Raw genomic sequence first — 16537 nt, forward strand, 5'->3', positions numbered from 1 at the left:
AATAGATTGAATCTAACAATGTATAGGGAGAATGATCCATTATGACCAAGTGGGATTTTTTCCAGGTATGCAGGTCTGGTTCAACATTCAAAAAAACTAATGTAATCCATTAAATCAACAGGCTAAAGAAAACAATCATGTAATCATACCAATAGATACAGAATAAGCATTGAACAAAATTCAACATTCATTCATGATAAAAAGCTCCCAGAAAACTAGGAATAGAGGGGAACTTCCTTAATATGAAAAACAACGGCTAAAAAAAAAAAAATACAGATCGCATGATACTTAATGATGAGAAGTGAGATACTTTTCCCCTAGGATCAGAAACTAGGCAAGGTTGTCTCCTCTTGCCAATTCTTTTTTTTTTTTTTTATGTTTATTTTTTGAGAGAGAGAGAGAGAGAGAGAGTGTGTGTGAGTGGGGAAGGGGCAGAGAGAGAGGGAGACATAGAATCTGAAGCAGACTCCAGGCTCTGAGCTGTTAGCACAGAGGCTGACTTGGGGTTCGAACTCAAGAACTTCAAGATCATGACCTGAGCCAAAGTTGGATGCTTTACTGACTGAGCCACTGAGGTGTCCCTCCTCTTGCCATTTCTATTCCACATTGACTAGAAGTCGTAGTTAATGCAATGTGAAAAGAAGGGTTGGGAGAAGGTTATATACAGATTGGGAAGGAAAAAGTAAAACTGTCTTTGTTTATAGATGCATAATTTTTATGTAGGAAATCCCAAATAATCATCGAAAAAACAAACAAATTAACCCTGGAACTACTAAGTCATAACAAGGTTGTAGATACAAGGTCAATATACAGAAGTCAATTGCTTTCCTATAATCGGAAGTTGAAATTAAAAATGCAACACCATTTACATTAGTACCCTCCTCCCCACAAAAAAGCAAAGAAAGAAAAAATACTTAGGTATATTTATAATATCTATGTGAGAGGAAACAACAAAACTCTGATGAAAGAAATCAAAGAAGATCTAAATAAATGACAAGATATTTCATGTTCATGGAGAGAAAAACTCAATATTGTTAGGATGTCCATTCTTCTCAGTTTGACCTGTAGATTTAATGCAATGCAATCAAAATCCCAGCAGGTTATTTTGTAGATGTCAACAAACTGATTCCAAAATTTATATGGAAAAGGGCGCCTGGATGGCTTAGTTGGTTAAGCATCTGACTCTTGATTTTGGCTCAGGTCATGATCTCACGGTTAGTGAGATTGAGCCCCATTTTGGGCTCTGTGCTCAGAGCACAGAGCCTGCTTGGGATTCTGTCTCTCCCACTCTCTTTGCCCCTCCCCTCCTAAAAATAAATAAATAAACTTAAAAAAAAATAATCCAAAATTTATATGGAAAGACAGAAGATCCAGAATAGCCAATATAATACTGAAGGAGAACAAAGTCAAAGGACTTACACTACTCAGCTTCAAGAATTACTATAAAGCTACTGTAGTCAAGATAATGTGGTATTGGTGAAACACAAATGAATCAATGGAACAGAACAGAGACCCCAGAAATAGACTCACACAAATATGGTTATCTCATCTTTGAAAAAGAAGCAAAGGAAATTTAATGAAGAAAGGATAGCCTTGGTGCGCCTGGGTAGCCCAGTTGGTTGAGTGTCTGACTTCAGCTCAGGGCATGATCTCATGGCTTGTGAGTTCGAGCCCCACATTGGGCTCTGTGCTGACAGCTTGAAGCCTGGAGCCAGTTTCAGATTCTGTGTCTCCCTCTGTTTCTCTGCCTCTTCCCTGCTTACACTGTATCTCTCTCTCAAAAATAAGTAAACATTAAAAGAAATTAAAAAAAAAAAAAAGGATAGTCTTTTCAACAAATGGTGCTGGAACAATTGGACACCCAATTGAACACCCAAAAGTGTTCCGACTTTTTCCTGTTCACAAAAATTAACTCAAGATGGATGAGAGATCTAAATACAAAACACAAAACTACGAAACTTCTAGAAGATAACATAGGAAAAAATCTAGGTGACTTTGAAATTGGCAAGGACTTTTTAGACAACACCAACAGTAGATCCATGAAAGACAAAATTGGTAAGTTGCACTTGATTAAAGTTGAAAACCTCTGCTCTCAGAAGGACATTGTCAAAAGATTGAAAAGGCAAGCCACAGAGTGAGGAAAAAATATTTGTTGGCAAAGATGTGGGGAAGTTGGAACCCTCGCATGTTAACAGTGGGAATGTAAAATGCTACAAGGGCTATAAAAAACAGTTAGGCGGTTCCTCAAAAACCTAAACATAGAATTACCATATGACCCAGCAATTCCACTCCGGAGTATCTGTCCAGAGAAACTGAAAGCAAGCACTTGAACAGATACTTATATATCAGTGTTCATTGCAGCATTATTTATAATAGCCATAAGTTGGAAACAACCCAATTGTTCATCAACAGATAAATGGAAAAACAAAATGTGATATATCCATACAATGGAATATTTTTCAGCCATAAAAAGAAATGAAGTTCTATTAAAAATATTTTTGTTATTTAAATGTATTTGACAATGTTATATTAGTTTCAGGTGTACAACATAGTGATTCAACAATTCTTTACCCAGTGTTCACGGTAAGTGTAGTTACCATCTGTCACCATACAGCCTAATACAGTATTATTAGCTTTATTTCCTATACTTTGGTTTTCATTTCTGTGACTTGTTTACTTTAGAGCTTCAAATTTATACCTCCTAATCCCCTTTACCTATTTCATCCATCCCCCATGCCCACCTTTCTAGTAACCACCAGTTTGTTCTCTGTATTTATGAGTTTTCCTTCCTTCCTTCCTTGCCTCCTTCCTCCCTTCCTTCCTTCCTCCCTTCCTTCCTTCCTCCCTTCCTTCCTCCCTTCCTTCCTTCCTTCCTTCCTACCTTTTTCTTTCTTTCTTTCTTTCTTTCTTTCTTTCTTTCTTTCTTTCTTTCTTTCTTTCTTTCTTTCTTTCCTAGATTCTACATATAAGGGAAATTATATGGTATTTGTCTTTCTTAGTCTGACTTATTTTACTTATAATACCCTCTAGGTTCATCTGAATGAAGTTCAGATACATATTACAGTATGGATGAGCCTTCAGGATGTTATGCTAAATAAAATAAGCCAGACACAAAGGGACAAATATTCTAAGTTTCTACTTACATGAAATATCTAGAATAGGCAAATTCATAGAGACAGTAGATTAGAGGTGACTGGGGACTGGGAAAGGCAAAAATGGGGAGTTATTGCTTAGCTGTTACAGTTTCTGTTTGAGTGATGAAAGGTTTTAGAAATAGACAGTGGTGATGGTTGCACAACACTGTGAATGTAATTAATGCTACCAAACTGTATACTTAAAAATGGTTAAAGTGGGCACATCTGGCTGCCTCACTTAGTAAAGCATGTGAGTCTTGATCTCAGGGTCATGAGTTCAACCCCCACACAGGGTGTAGAGCTTACTTAAAATCTTTCTTAAAATGGCTAAAGTAGTTAGTTTTAGGGGTACCTGGGTGTCTTAGTTGGTTAAGCATCTGACTTCGGCTCAGGTCATGATCTTCCGGTCCATGAGTTCAAGCCCCACGTTATGCGCTGTGCTGTCATGACAGCTCAGAGCCTGGAGCCTGCTTCAGATTCTGTGTCTCCCTCTCTCTGTGCCCCTACCCCACTCATGCTCTGTTTCTTTCCCTCTCTCTCTCAAAAAATAAATATCAAAAACATTTTTTAAGTAATTAATTTTATGTTTTATATATTTTACCACAACTAAAAAAAAGCTAATGTTATATGAATATGCAAAAAACCATTGACTCACATACTTTAAATGGATGAATTGTATGGCATGTGACTTATTTCTCAAAAAAGCTGTTCATGCAATTATATAAGTTTAGCACAATTTGCTTTTCTATTCTGCTTTTGATGTGTAATTGTTTCATCTGTTTTTTGTTATTCTGAACATTGCTACAGTGGACATTCTCATGTTTCCTGGTGTATAGGTGCAAGGTTTTCAACAGGGCATATACAGTTTCTAGTTTTGGAATTTCTGATTTGTAGAAATGAACATGTACAGTTTTGCAAGATAATGGTAGAGTGCTTTTCAAGGTGATTGTACCAATTGTACTTGTCCTAGCACTGCATAGAATCCTACCTTCACCAATAACTGGTCTTGCCAAACTTTTGCCAATCTGATGAATATAAAATAGTTACTCTTTGTGGCCTTAAGGTGAATTTTTCTGATTATTAATGAGGTTGAGCATTTTTCACATGTTTATTTACCACTAAGATTTTTTTCTTCTATAAAATTCTAGTTATGCCATTGAGGTATTTGTGTTTTTTTGTTGTTATGTAGGAGTTAGCTTTTCAAATATTCTAGATATTAACCTTTGGTTGGTTGTATATGTTACAAATGAAACATTCTTTGTTATCAGTATTTATGCACTTTTTAAATTCAGATAGCCTAAGTTCAAATAATGAAGAATACCTAGATTTTCAGAATCTCTTTGGTTCCTGATTTTCATATAAAACTTAGCTAGAGTTTGGAGCACAAGGTGGCTCAGTTGGTTGAGCATCCAACTTCGGATCAGGTCATGACCTTGGTTGGTAGGTTGAATCCTACATTGGGCTCACTGCTGTCAGAGCAAAACCTGCTTCAGATCCTCTGCCCCGCTCTCTCTCTCTGCCCCCTCCCCCCAAATAAATAAAAACATTAAAAAAATTAAGAGTTAGCTAGGGTTTGAATACTAAAGTACAATTCAAAGATTTTATTCAAATGTTTTCGTTTCCTGGGACATCTGTATCTTCTTCTAGCTTCTAATTTAATTTTTCTTTAAGGTATCTTTTTGTTAGCAGAAGTCCTTAATTTTAATGTTCTCATGCTTACCAATCTTTTATGAATAATGCTTTTTTGTCTTGATAAATAAGTATTTTCTTTTTTTTTTTTTAATGTTTATTCATGTTTGAGAGACAGAGACAGAGTGCGAGCAGGGCAAGGACAGAGAGAGAGGGAGACACAGAATCTGAAGCAGGCTCCAGACTCTGAGCTGTCAGCACAGAGGCCAAAGCAGGGCTCCAACTCATGAACCATGAGATCATGAAGTTGGTGCTTAACTCACTGGGCCACCCATGTGCCCCAAGAAGTATTTTCTTATCCTGAGACCATAAGGATATTTTTCTGTATATTCTTCTGAAGGTTTTAAAAGTTTTATCTTTCATATTGAAGTCTGTAATCCATCATAAGTTAAATTTTGTATGTGGTAGGAAGTGGAGATCTAGCATGGGGATGACCAATTGTCCTGAAGTCTTCTATTTCATAGCCATTCCCAGTGATCTACACTGCCACCTGTGTCATAGATGAAGTTCTCATACATTTATGATTCTATTTCTGGATGCACTATTGGTATCCATTAGTCTCCCAGCATGAATAACATCCTGTCCTAAATATTGCTCCATAATAATTCTTGATGTCTGGTAAGGCAGTTTCCCTTTGCTTATTCTTCAGAAGTATCTTGGCTGTCTGTGGGTCTTTGCTCTTCCATATCACCTGTAGAATTAGCTTGTCATGTTTCTTGCAAACCTATATTGGGATATTAATTGCTGCTGCACAGAAGATACAGATTAATTTGTATTTTGTGTCTTCCTGTCTATAAACATAGTATAGTGTTTTTTTTTCATTTAAGTCTTCTTTAATATATTTTAATAAACTTAAATTTTTTTTCTTTTTAAAGGTCTTATCCTTTCTTAGATTCATTCCTCAGTTCCATCTATTCTGTCATTTAATCTATTAATGTTTTAATATTAAGGCACCCTTGGATTTCTGGGATAAAGTCCATGTTCGTGATGGATTATTTTTTGTAAGCATTGCTTGATTTGGCTTCACAATGTCTTAAGATTCTTAGATCCATGTTTCTGAGTAGGATGCCTTTCTCAGCTGGTTTGGGTCATAGTTATAGGATTGGGTGTGTGGTTATACACTGAACTGATTTGGGCATTGTTCCTGCTACTTTTGTTCTCTGAAAGAGTTTATATAAGATTGGACTGGTGTTTTCCTTGAAAGTTTGATAGAATCTTCCAACAAGATCTTCTGGAGGCTGATTTTTTTTTTTTTTTTTTTTTTTTTTTTTTTTTTTTTGGTAACAAGATTTTTAACTCTAGTACTGATCCAGTTTCTTTAATGGTTATAACAACTGTTCAGACTTTTTATGTATTCATATATTAGTTTAGGCAAGTTGTTTCTTGTTCTAGCTTTCAAATTCCTCGTTTTGATATATAAAGCTGTCCCTTTTTAAATTACCAGCCTAGTTATGAATTTTATTTGAAAAATTAATCTAAATTGAAAATATTTATAGTAGGAGGACTTCATACTAGTTGAGACCTTCCAGCTTGCCAGAACCAGAACTCCAGAGAGGTGCTTCTTTGACTTTACTAGATATTATCACGTAGCATTTTAAAGCAGTTGCACCAATTTATATTGCCAACACTATGTGAGATTTCCTTTTGTTTGACAATTTCACCAGTACTTAGAACCGTCCAGTTCTTTAATTTTTGCTAATCTCATGCCTATGAAATTGTAATTTTAAATTGAATTTCTTTGCTTAGTGGTAACATTATATTTCCTTAGGTTTGTTGGCCACTTGAGTTTTATCTCCTGAAAAATTTTGATCATTTTTTTTAGTGTTTGTCTTTTTATAACTCATAGCCATTTTAATATATTCTGGATAATAATACTTTGTCAGTTATGTGTATTCAAATATATTTTTCCATTTTATACCTATCTATTCAACTTTTAAGGTACCTTTCAAGGCAGAGAAAATTTTAATGTTGATATATAGAATGTACCAGCCTTTTTTTATTCTTTGTGATTTGTAATTTGGTATCCTGCTTAAGAGATCTTTTACTATCTCAAGGTTATAAAGATATTGTTCTAAAAGTGTTAAAGTTTGTTAAAGAAGATTCCAATTAGATCTTCAATCTGTAACTGATTTTGATACATGGTATGGAAGATATTTAATTTCATTTTTTCCCACAGGATTAACTGTGCCAACAGCATTCATTGTCATAGATTAACTTCTCTGATATGGATGGGCCTGTTTCTGTGCTTTCTTCGTTGTCCCTTTGTTATATTTGTCTATTCTGGCAGCACTACCACAATGGTGTAGTTCTCATGGCTGCATTGTAAATCTTGATGGCTGTGAAGGTAAGTCCCTCTTCCTCAGTTCTTCAGAAACGTCTTCTCTTCTTAGCTCTTATCTTCCATATGAATTTTAAGACAGGCCTGTCATGTCCTTTGAAGAATCCTATAGGGATTTTGGTTGGAATTTTTTATTTTTATTTTTTTTTTACCGTTTATCCATTTTTGAGAGACAGAGACAGAGTGCAAGTGGGGTAGGGGCAGAGAGAGAGAGAGGGAGACACAGAATCCGAAGCAGGATCCAAGCTCCAAGCTCCAAGCTGTCAGCACGGAGCCTGACACAGGGCTCAAACTCACAAACCGTGAGATCATGACCTGAACAGAAGTCGGACGCTCAACCGACTGAGCCACCCAGGCGCCCCTTGGTTGGAATTTCAACGAGTTTATTTTTAGTTTGGGAAGGAAATGATATTTTCATTATTTTGCATCTTCCCATCCATAAACATGGTAAATCTCTGCTTTTATTTGCATCTTCTTTTGTATCTATCAGTAGAATTTTATAGTTTTTCCATGTAAAGCAGGCTCTCGTTTTCTTAACTTTATTCCTAAATATTTAAGGTCATCTTTTCCACAATATATTTTCTGATTGGTTGATGCAATTGATATTTGCATATTGATCTTTTATTTTATAACTTTGAAGTTTGGATAGTTCCGATGTAGACATTATTTGTATTGCGTGTAAACATTTTAGTGTTGTCTATTTTCAATAAACAACAGTTTATTTCTTTTCAGTCTTCCTTTCCCTTTCTCCTTTTTCTTACTGCACTGACTAGGTATTCCAGAACAAAATTAAATAGAAACAGTAATAGAAGCATTCCTTTTCTTTTCTTTTTTTTTTTTTTTAGTTTTACTTATTTTTTATTTTTTTTCAATATATGAAATTTATTGTCAAATTGGTTTCCATACAACACCCAGTGCTCATCCCAAAAGGTACCCTCCTCAATACCCATCACCCACCCTCCCACCCCCCACCAACCCTCAGTTTGTTCTCAGTTTTTAAGAGTCTCTTAGAAGCATCCCTTTTCTTATTCTTGACCTCAAAGGAAATGCTTCTAATACTTCACCATTAATTGTGAAGTTTGCTCTGTGTTGTAGGTAGATACACAGAACACCAATATTGACATTCTGGTTGATGAAGGAGAAATAAATATATATAAAATTCACTCTAATCCACAAATTGTAGATATTAGCTTTTATCATTTGGATTATGGATAAATCATCAAAAAACTTACAGGAAGATTGAATATTTGCAAACAGCCCCAATGTCTATGGAAAAAAAAACTCACAAAGAACCCTAATTATAAAATGTCAAATAAGTATGAATTCAAGCTGATTCATTCCTGAGATCTACAGGAAACTCTTGTGAAGATCACAAAAAGGAATCATGGAGAAAATTCTGAGGATTGTATAGAACTTACTTCAGAGCATTTTATAACTTATTTGGAGGTGTTTTATGACCCAGGATTTCTTAGGGCTGGTGAAATTGAAAATAACTAGGGATAGTTTAGAAATTTGCCTTTATGAGAGAGAAGTGGGATGGCTTTTGAATCTCTATTTTTTGGGTACTTTTTTTGTTTACTTGCACTTTTACAGAGGCCTTGGTCATTTTGTAAAGTAATTAAGAGATCATCACTTAGTCTTTTTTCCTGCTTGACTCATTTTCTGCCCCTTATTTTCGTACCTACTGTTCTATCTTTCGGTAATCTCTGACTTGTCAAGGTCATCTTTCTGGTTCCTTATCTAGGCCTGTATTTCACCCCTTTAACTTAGCCTTTCCCAAACTGCTAAATTTATGAGAAGGAGGGTTTCCATGGTCAAACAAGCTTGGGAAATACAGTGTTAAGCCAAATCCAATAGCTTACTTTACCACTGGAGGCCTTCTAGAGCCTTCAGTATTCTAATGTTCATTGTGAATCTCCAAAAGGGAAATACAGCTTGTAGTATTTCCCTAATTAATCAATTAACTTTTTCCAAATGACACTTCATATAATCCAGTTCATTAATCTTCAAATAAAAACTTCCAGTGCTTGGGGCACCTGGGTGGCTCTTTCAGTTAAGCATCTGACTTCTGCTTAGGTCATGATCTCATGGTTCTTGAGTTTGAGCTCCGCATCGGGCTCTCTGCTGACAGCTCAGATTCTGTGTCTCCCTCTCTCTCTGCCCCTTCCCCGCTCGTACTCTGTCTCTCTCTCTCTCAAAAATAAATAAACATTAAAACAATTAAAAAAAAAACTTCCAGTGCTTATAAACTTTTCCTTAGTGGAAGACACATTATATGCTCTCTTGCTACTAGACCACAAATTCTTTGAGGACTATTTCTTTTTCTTGAAGTATTATCTGACCTTGTTATATATTGAAACTCTGCCATTCCACCTCTCTTATAGTTCCTGAGATGGGCACACTGGACACTACTCAAAAATTCATGTATGGCACAATCTTGCTAAAGAATCCATTTTACCTTCCAGGATCTTTTTATTACACCTCAATTTAACTACTTGTGCTTTATTCAAGGCTCTAAGATAGGTACTTCTGGTGCTAAAAAGATGAGTAAGATGTAGTTACACCTCACTGGAGCATGTGTAGAGGAGATAGTACATGACACAAAACACAAGTTAAATGCTAAACAAGAGGTACAAACTGCCTTGGGATTCAATGGAGAAACAATAACAATTGGACAGGTAGGGGAGGGAGACACATGGGAAGAATCAGAAAAGATTTCTTGGAGGATGTATCATTTGGCATGGGCTTTAAATTTTTAAAAAATATGGACAGCATTTGAAGAGTGGCATTACAGGGGCATATAGCATATGTAAACAGAAAGGTAGGAAAGAGGGGCAAGTTCAAGTGGCTCTTTCTGGCAGGATGTATATAGGATAAGTTGTAGATAGGATATGGCCAGAGCATGGATAATAAAAATGGAAACAATACTTTGGGTGCCAGTATGAGTTACGTTAATGCCATTGTCCACAGGGAGCCAATGAAGAATTTTTGAGTGGGAGGGTGATGTTAGGGCCACTTGCTCCTCTCCTCTCCTTTGTGGTGTCTCCTAAGCTCTAGTTCCTTTGCCTCTGACCAGCTCAGCTACATAAACTTCAGCCAATGAATTAAACTTCCGGTCTCCTGACCTGCGTATAGGGTACCTCCTCTTGTAGAGCTGTCCAGAGTAGAACAGAAATCGTGGCATCAGACTCTGATTAAATGCATACCCACTCTATGTAGAATACTGTTAGAAGTCAGAATGTTGAAGAGTGTTCAGATGAAGAATACAGACAAGAGGTCATTGGTGGATTTAATGATAATACTTTGGGCAGCTATTATTGCAGCCTATTAAAGAGGGAACTGAGAAGAAAAAAGATGGGTGCAGATAGTGTATTTTAAATAGTGAGCCACGAGAATGGATGCAGCTGGTGAGCCAGGAGAATTGACTGTAACTAATCACTTGTGCCTGGCAGCTCAGGACTAAAATTGGCACAGGTGCGCAGGGAAGCGTGAAACCCAAACAACCGGAGGGTTAGTTTGAAGTCACCCACCTGGTTCAAAGTTGAAAGGCCTATCCTTTCTGGTATGATGCCGAAAGGCCTCGACCCTCCCAAAATGTTGAGATGGGCCTGGAGAATCTGTGTGTGTTCAGTGGCCTTAATGTTTTCTGTGACGTGGACTTTGAGGTCATCAGGGTGGTCGGGTGAGGGGAGGGAAGTACCCTTCAGCTTGGAGGTCTGAGAAAGCTGGCGTGCTGGGGAATCAATACAGGAAGCAGAGCAAAGCTTTGGTGTTTTGTAGTGGTCGGGACAGGGCTCTCGCTAGGCTCTGTGGGCTCGGTGCAGGGTCCCCCCCGGGGCCGAGGACTCCTGAGGGTGGGCCCCTCTCGGCCCCCGCGGCCGCGGGCTTCAGTGCGCCTCGCTTCCCGGCACCGCAGGGCTTGCCCGGCACCGGCGAGCAGGGTGGAGCCGCGGCGGTCTGCCGGGCAGCTGCGGGAGCTTGTCTCGCTCTTCCGCTTGCAGGTGCGCCCGGGGAAGGTGGGACGCGCAGGAGGGGGCGCCCGCCATGCCCGGACCGCAGCTCCCCGCCGCGGCCTCCAGCCCGCCACCCCCGCGGAACGGCCTGCCGCAGCCCCTGTGAGGCCGAGGAAGAGGCGGCAGCGGCGAAGGCACCGCCCCCTTGGCGAGCTTCGCGACCTGGCGGCCTCCGCAGGACCCATGGCGGATTCCTCGCCCGCGCTGTCCCTGCGGGAAGGCGGCCCCCGAGCCCCCCGGCCCTCGGCTCCTTCGCCGCCCGCGCGCTCGCGCTCAGGCTCGGAATCCGAGGAGGCCGAGCTGTCGCTGAGCCTGGCCCGCACCAAGACCCGCTCGTACGGCAGCACTGCCAGCGTGCGGGCGCCGTTGGGCGCCGGCGTCATCGAGCGCCATGTGGAGCACCGGGTCCGCGCCGGCGACACGCTACAGGGCATCGCGCTCAAATACGGAGTCACGGTGAGCAGGGCGCGCCGCGGCGGCTGGGGCTGGTGGCACGGGCGGGGGCTCGTGGCGGGACACGGAGTAGTGGGCGTCGGGCAGGCAGCCATCTGTCCCCAGGCTCTCTCCCAGCGCGCGCCGAGAACCCCGGCAGTGGTCTCCAAAGGTGGTTCTGTAGCCAGAAGGGCAGGCCTCCGAGGCTCCCTCCCCAGGTAGGTGCATCGAGTTCCCGGTGTCCTGCCCAGACACCGCCCAGATCAGTGAAGAAAGCCAAAGAGGACCTGGGAGCTAAGTTCACCCGATTTTCAGGCCAGATCACAGTATTCAAAGCTGAACTGAGGTGTTGACTCGGGGCAGAGAATTTTGTTTTCTCTGTAAACAAGCGCTGTGATGTCAGGGATGGTACGATTGTCTCCGCCGGATGGTTCTGGTTCTATCGATTATGCTGCTTTATTTAGAAGTGAAATTACACCCCTGGGCTCACTGGCAACTGTGAATGTGACACCTGTCGCTAAGCAGCAGCCCAGAACTGGGGTCTAGGTGAGCTGAAGAGCTGTGTTTATTATAAATTTATAAGTGTGTGTGTCCTGGGCGTATTGCATTACACTTCTGGGAATAACATGGAAACCTGAGGGAACATATTGTCTCATTAAAATTACTTATAATTAACTCTGAGCTATGTGGTGGCCTTTTTACATCTGAGTTCTGTATCAGTTTTCAATGTTCTTTCCTGAAACACCTAAGACAGCAATGGGAAGAAAGGCGATCTTCTCTGTATCTTTCTCTTAAAGAGAAACTCTTCCTGGCCCTTCACAGAATGACAGAGACTGAGTAATTTATTTTGCACATTCAAGTTGGAACTATATGTTTACCTAGCAGATCATTTTGAGACCAGGAATCTTGCTGTGCAGGCATATACTGATATTATTATGCTATGGTAGTCCCTTTCCGTCCTCCTGGGAGTTTGCAAATGTGAACATAGAACTACAGTTCTTATGTATATCAATAAAGCCTGGTTTGGGTCAGAGCCAGAGAAGAGCAGAGTTGGGGAGTATCAGCAACTACCTTCTGCTGAATGCCTGCTGTGTGCCAGATACTACATTTGTCCTGTTCCATCTTGTTCTTACTCAGTTTGATTTCCCTAAAGAGCCTTGGAGGTAGGTATAATTAACCTGTTTACAGATGGGAAGATGGATGAAAGGTAAGGATATTAAGTATGTTTATTCACTGAGAGCAATTTGAATTAGTACACAGCTGCACTTGCGTTACTTACAGCTCTGAAACAGCTGACTGCAGTTCTCTACTTTTCATCAAATGCTTTCTAATCTATGCTTTTGCTTAATATAGATCCTGTTACTCATAACCTTATCACCCCTTTCGGGTAAAGTGTAAACCAGATTCTTCACTACTTTCATGAAGACTTGGTTTTAAGATGTTAAGTATAATGAGTTGGGAACTGTAATCTATACCCTCAAAGAGTCTCTCTCAACTGCAACACTATTGATATTCTGGACCCTATAATTCTTTGTTTGTGTAGGTTGTGCTGTGCATTGTAGGATGTTTAACAGCATCTCTGAGCTCTGCCTATTAGATGCCAGTAAGACCCCCAGCCTCCATCCAGACATTGCCAAATATTCCCCAGCAAGAAACTCACTCTTCATTGAGGACCACTGGTTTATTACATGTGTATCATTTCCTTTGGGCCCTGAAGTATAGTTGATGAAATTTTTAGAGACTCTTCCACTGGTTGTGTAGAACCAGTGAAAGTGATAATTCTTACTGTAACAGTGAAGTTATTGCTTTAATTCACATGTACAGATATTAGTTGGATTTACTCGTTGTAAGTTGAGATTTTAGGTGGAAGCTAAAAAGGCAGAAAGGTTTTTTTCTTTTCGTGACTGAACAGAAAGAAGTTGAATGAGTTAAGTTTCAAATATTGACTACCAAGGTTATGAATAATTTAAATAATTGTTTAAAGGAATAGGTGATGATATGTTGGAGATTTAGAGACCCAGGGCAGTCACCTGGAAATTAAGAGTCAGTCCAGGCAAACATTCGACTTTAATATCCCCTGTCTGGCAATAGCCAGGCATGGTTCTGTGTTACTGAGAGGAGCAGGAACTCTCAGGGAAGCCTGTCTGCTGATGACAGCTCTCCAGCCACCCAGCTGGGAACCAGGCAGGAATTCAGTCCCTCAGAGGGAGAGACTGGTAACAGCCAGTAGTATTTTAGGTACCAGCGTGTTACCAGAACAGTGACTCTGACAAGGGGTGAAGATGGAGATCTGTTTGTCAACCCTTGGTTTTCAGGGGAACAAAACAGAAACTGGTTTTCTTGAGTGATGCTTGATGGCTGGCAGCAGGGTACATCCCAAGATATGGGAATAAATATGTTCCTCAAACTTGCCTGGGTAAGGGAATGCCCTGGGGCAAACTAAAAATAAAGAATCCTAACTGACCTTGAGCCTACTGGATCAGAATATGCAGAGAAGGAGCACAGCAATCTTCATGTTTTACAAGCATGGCATCTTGGCCTGTTCCCAAAGCACTGTCCTTCCTGGGGTCTTTGCACTTGCTGTTTCATCTATGTGGAACACTCTGTCCCTGATCACTGCATGGAAGGTTTGCTTCATGGGTGTATGACCTGGGTAGTCACACGGAGCCCCATGCTTAGAAGAGCCTCGCATTTGGTGTAATGCTTTACTATTGCCATCTTGAAGTTTTTAGTACTCTGTGAACAAGGGCCCCACGTTTTCACTTTTCACTGGGCCCTGCAAATTATGCAGCTGACCTTGGCAGTGCGACTTGCTCCCTCACTGCTTACGTGTCTCCTCCCTGAAGCCTTCCTGACTGCTTTCTGTCAAATTACAGCCCTCCTTCACACCTGCTTTCCCCTTCCCTGCCTTGTTTTCCCAACAGTATTTATTGTTCATCTCCTTTTCCTTTTTTGTCTTTTTTTCCAGCTTCTGTCTTTTTGGTGATACATTAGCGAATAAATAGAAATCCATACCCTCATGGAGCTTATATCTTAGTCAGTAGAGACAGTAAGTAAGCAAACGAAATATGTTTTATGCCAGGTATTGATAAACAATATGAAGGAAAATTAAGCAGGGAAAGGAGATAATGAAGGCTAGTGGGGGTGGCTATAATTTAAAATGGGATAGCCACAAAGAACTCACTGAGAAGGAGGCAAGTTGTATGTGTGTGTGTGTGGGGGGGTGCAGATATCTGTGAAGAACATTCCAGGCAGCAGCAACAGCCAGTGGTGCAAAGGCCCTGAGGTGGAAGTATAATTGGCAAGTTCCAGGAGTAGTGTACCTGGTGCTTACAATGCAATGGCATGTATTTGGACCTTGAAGACCACTGTAAGAACTTTGGCTCTTTCTCTGAGTGAGTTGGGAAGCATTGGAGAAGTTCAAGTAGAAGAATGACATGATCTGACTTAGGCACTAGAAGGATCACTCTGGATGCTGCTTTGAGAACAGGCTGTAGTGGGCGAGTGCCAAGGCATGGAAACCAGATCAGTTGAAGGCTTTGTAATAAATGCAGGTGAGAGGATGGCAGCTTGGACCAGAGCAGCAGAGAAGGAGGTGGTGGGAAGTAGTTGGGTTCTAGATGATTTGTTGATATGCTGTATATTTTCTGCTTACTTGTTTACTGTTTTATTTGAGTATCTCTGCCCTACAGATGGGCCCAGGGATGCAGGAGGCTTCTCTATAGGAAAGAAGAATGTGGATGTTCAAGAATCTGGCCACGTCTGAAGCCTGAGGGACCCCAGTTCTTCTGCCATGGCCTTAGAAAATATCTTAAGGACCCTTCCCACCATTCCTTTTAAAGTCATTATTATTAATAATGGCATTTATTATTTTTTGGCTGTTTTTTTTAATGTTTATTTGAGAGGGGGAGAGAGCAGGGGAGAGGGCAGAGAGAGAGGGAGACAGAATCCCAAGCAGGCCCCACGCCATCAGCACAGAGTCTGATGCAGGGCTGGATCCCACAAACAAACAGTGAGATCATGACCTGAGCTGAAATCAAGAGTTGCCTTACCAACTGAGCCACCCAGGAGCCCCCAACTTTTTTTTTTTTTAACCTGTTTTTATTGAGCCTTGCTTGTTTGAGTCCTTTTGCCTCATGCTGGGGCTACAAGATGATACATGCACTCCTCTTTTTATTCATGGTGACTTTTTCCACTACTGCTTTCCACTAGCCTATAGCTACTTGAGAAGCCATGTTGCTTGTCCAACTCATCTCTGGACATTCTGTGTTAGCCCGAGGCCGGCACATGGCAGGTCCTCCACATATGTATGGACCTGACCCACAGGCCTGACCACTGTGAAATCAGTAGGCCCTGGAGCAGACCCTGAAAGGTGGAGGCCAGGGTAGGGGTTGAGTGACTTATTTTACAAAGTGTGGTTTGAGGCTCGCTGTCCAGCCTACGGAAAGGTTGCTGCTACTGGGATGGTGCTGGTTTTCTCCCCTTCCACCAGCAGGGGGTTTTTACGTCAAATTAAACATAGGGTTATATTTGAGCATCTCTACTAAAGACGCATTTGAGGAAGTGGTCTGGGAGACTGAAACTACTTGGGCTGGGTTGAGAAACTATTAAGGGCAGTTCAGATCTCAGACGTGAATTTGCTTGGGCTGGAATTTCCCTGGCTGTGCTTATCTCTACTGAGACATTAAGGCCCTTTCCCTCACCCCGTGTTCTAGATTTAGCTATGGCATTTGTGACCTTGTTAGCTCCTCTCAGATGCAAGCATCTAGAGGAAACTCACTGATGCTAGCCAGCCACTGTGAGCTTTTTGTTTGGAAACCCTGGAAAAACATCTAGAAAACAGTATACAGACTAAAAGTGGGCAGGAGACAGGGAGGGGACTTATTATTTGCATAAACTTTTTCTTTGTCTCTTTGCTTTCCCCCTGGCAG

The 16537-nt window shown here is 40.7% G+C and overlaps 1 protein-coding gene across 3 annotated transcripts in view; it reads left to right on the forward strand.

The window, feature by feature from the left end:
• The window catches only part of LYSMD2 (LysM domain containing 2), a 34902-nt gene that overhangs the window by 8401 nt on the left and 9964 nt on the right, over positions 1 to 16537 (forward strand). The window contains exons 2-3 of one of the 3 annotated variants that reach the window (XM_019442115.2): positions 7111 to 7167; positions 11163 to 11630. The exons of 1 other annotated variant lie outside the window; for it this stretch is intronic. In XM_019442115.2, the coding sequence (XP_019297660.1) occupies positions 7156 to 7167; positions 11163 to 11630 (480 nt within the window). In that variant the 5' untranslated portion in view covers positions 7111 to 7155. Of the gene's footprint in view, positions 1 to 7110; positions 7168 to 11162; positions 11631 to 11655; positions 11825 to 16537 lie in introns of those variants that run through there. One more of the 3 variants, XM_019442116.2, reaches the window with a different exon arrangement.

This window comes from Panthera pardus, unplaced genomic scaffold, assembly GCF_024362965.1.
Source record: "Panthera pardus isolate Hobbes unplaced genomic scaffold, ASM2436296v1 HiC_scaffold_24, whole genome shotgun sequence".
Classification (NCBI taxonomy): Eukaryota; Metazoa; Chordata; class Mammalia; order Carnivora; family Felidae; genus Panthera; species Panthera pardus.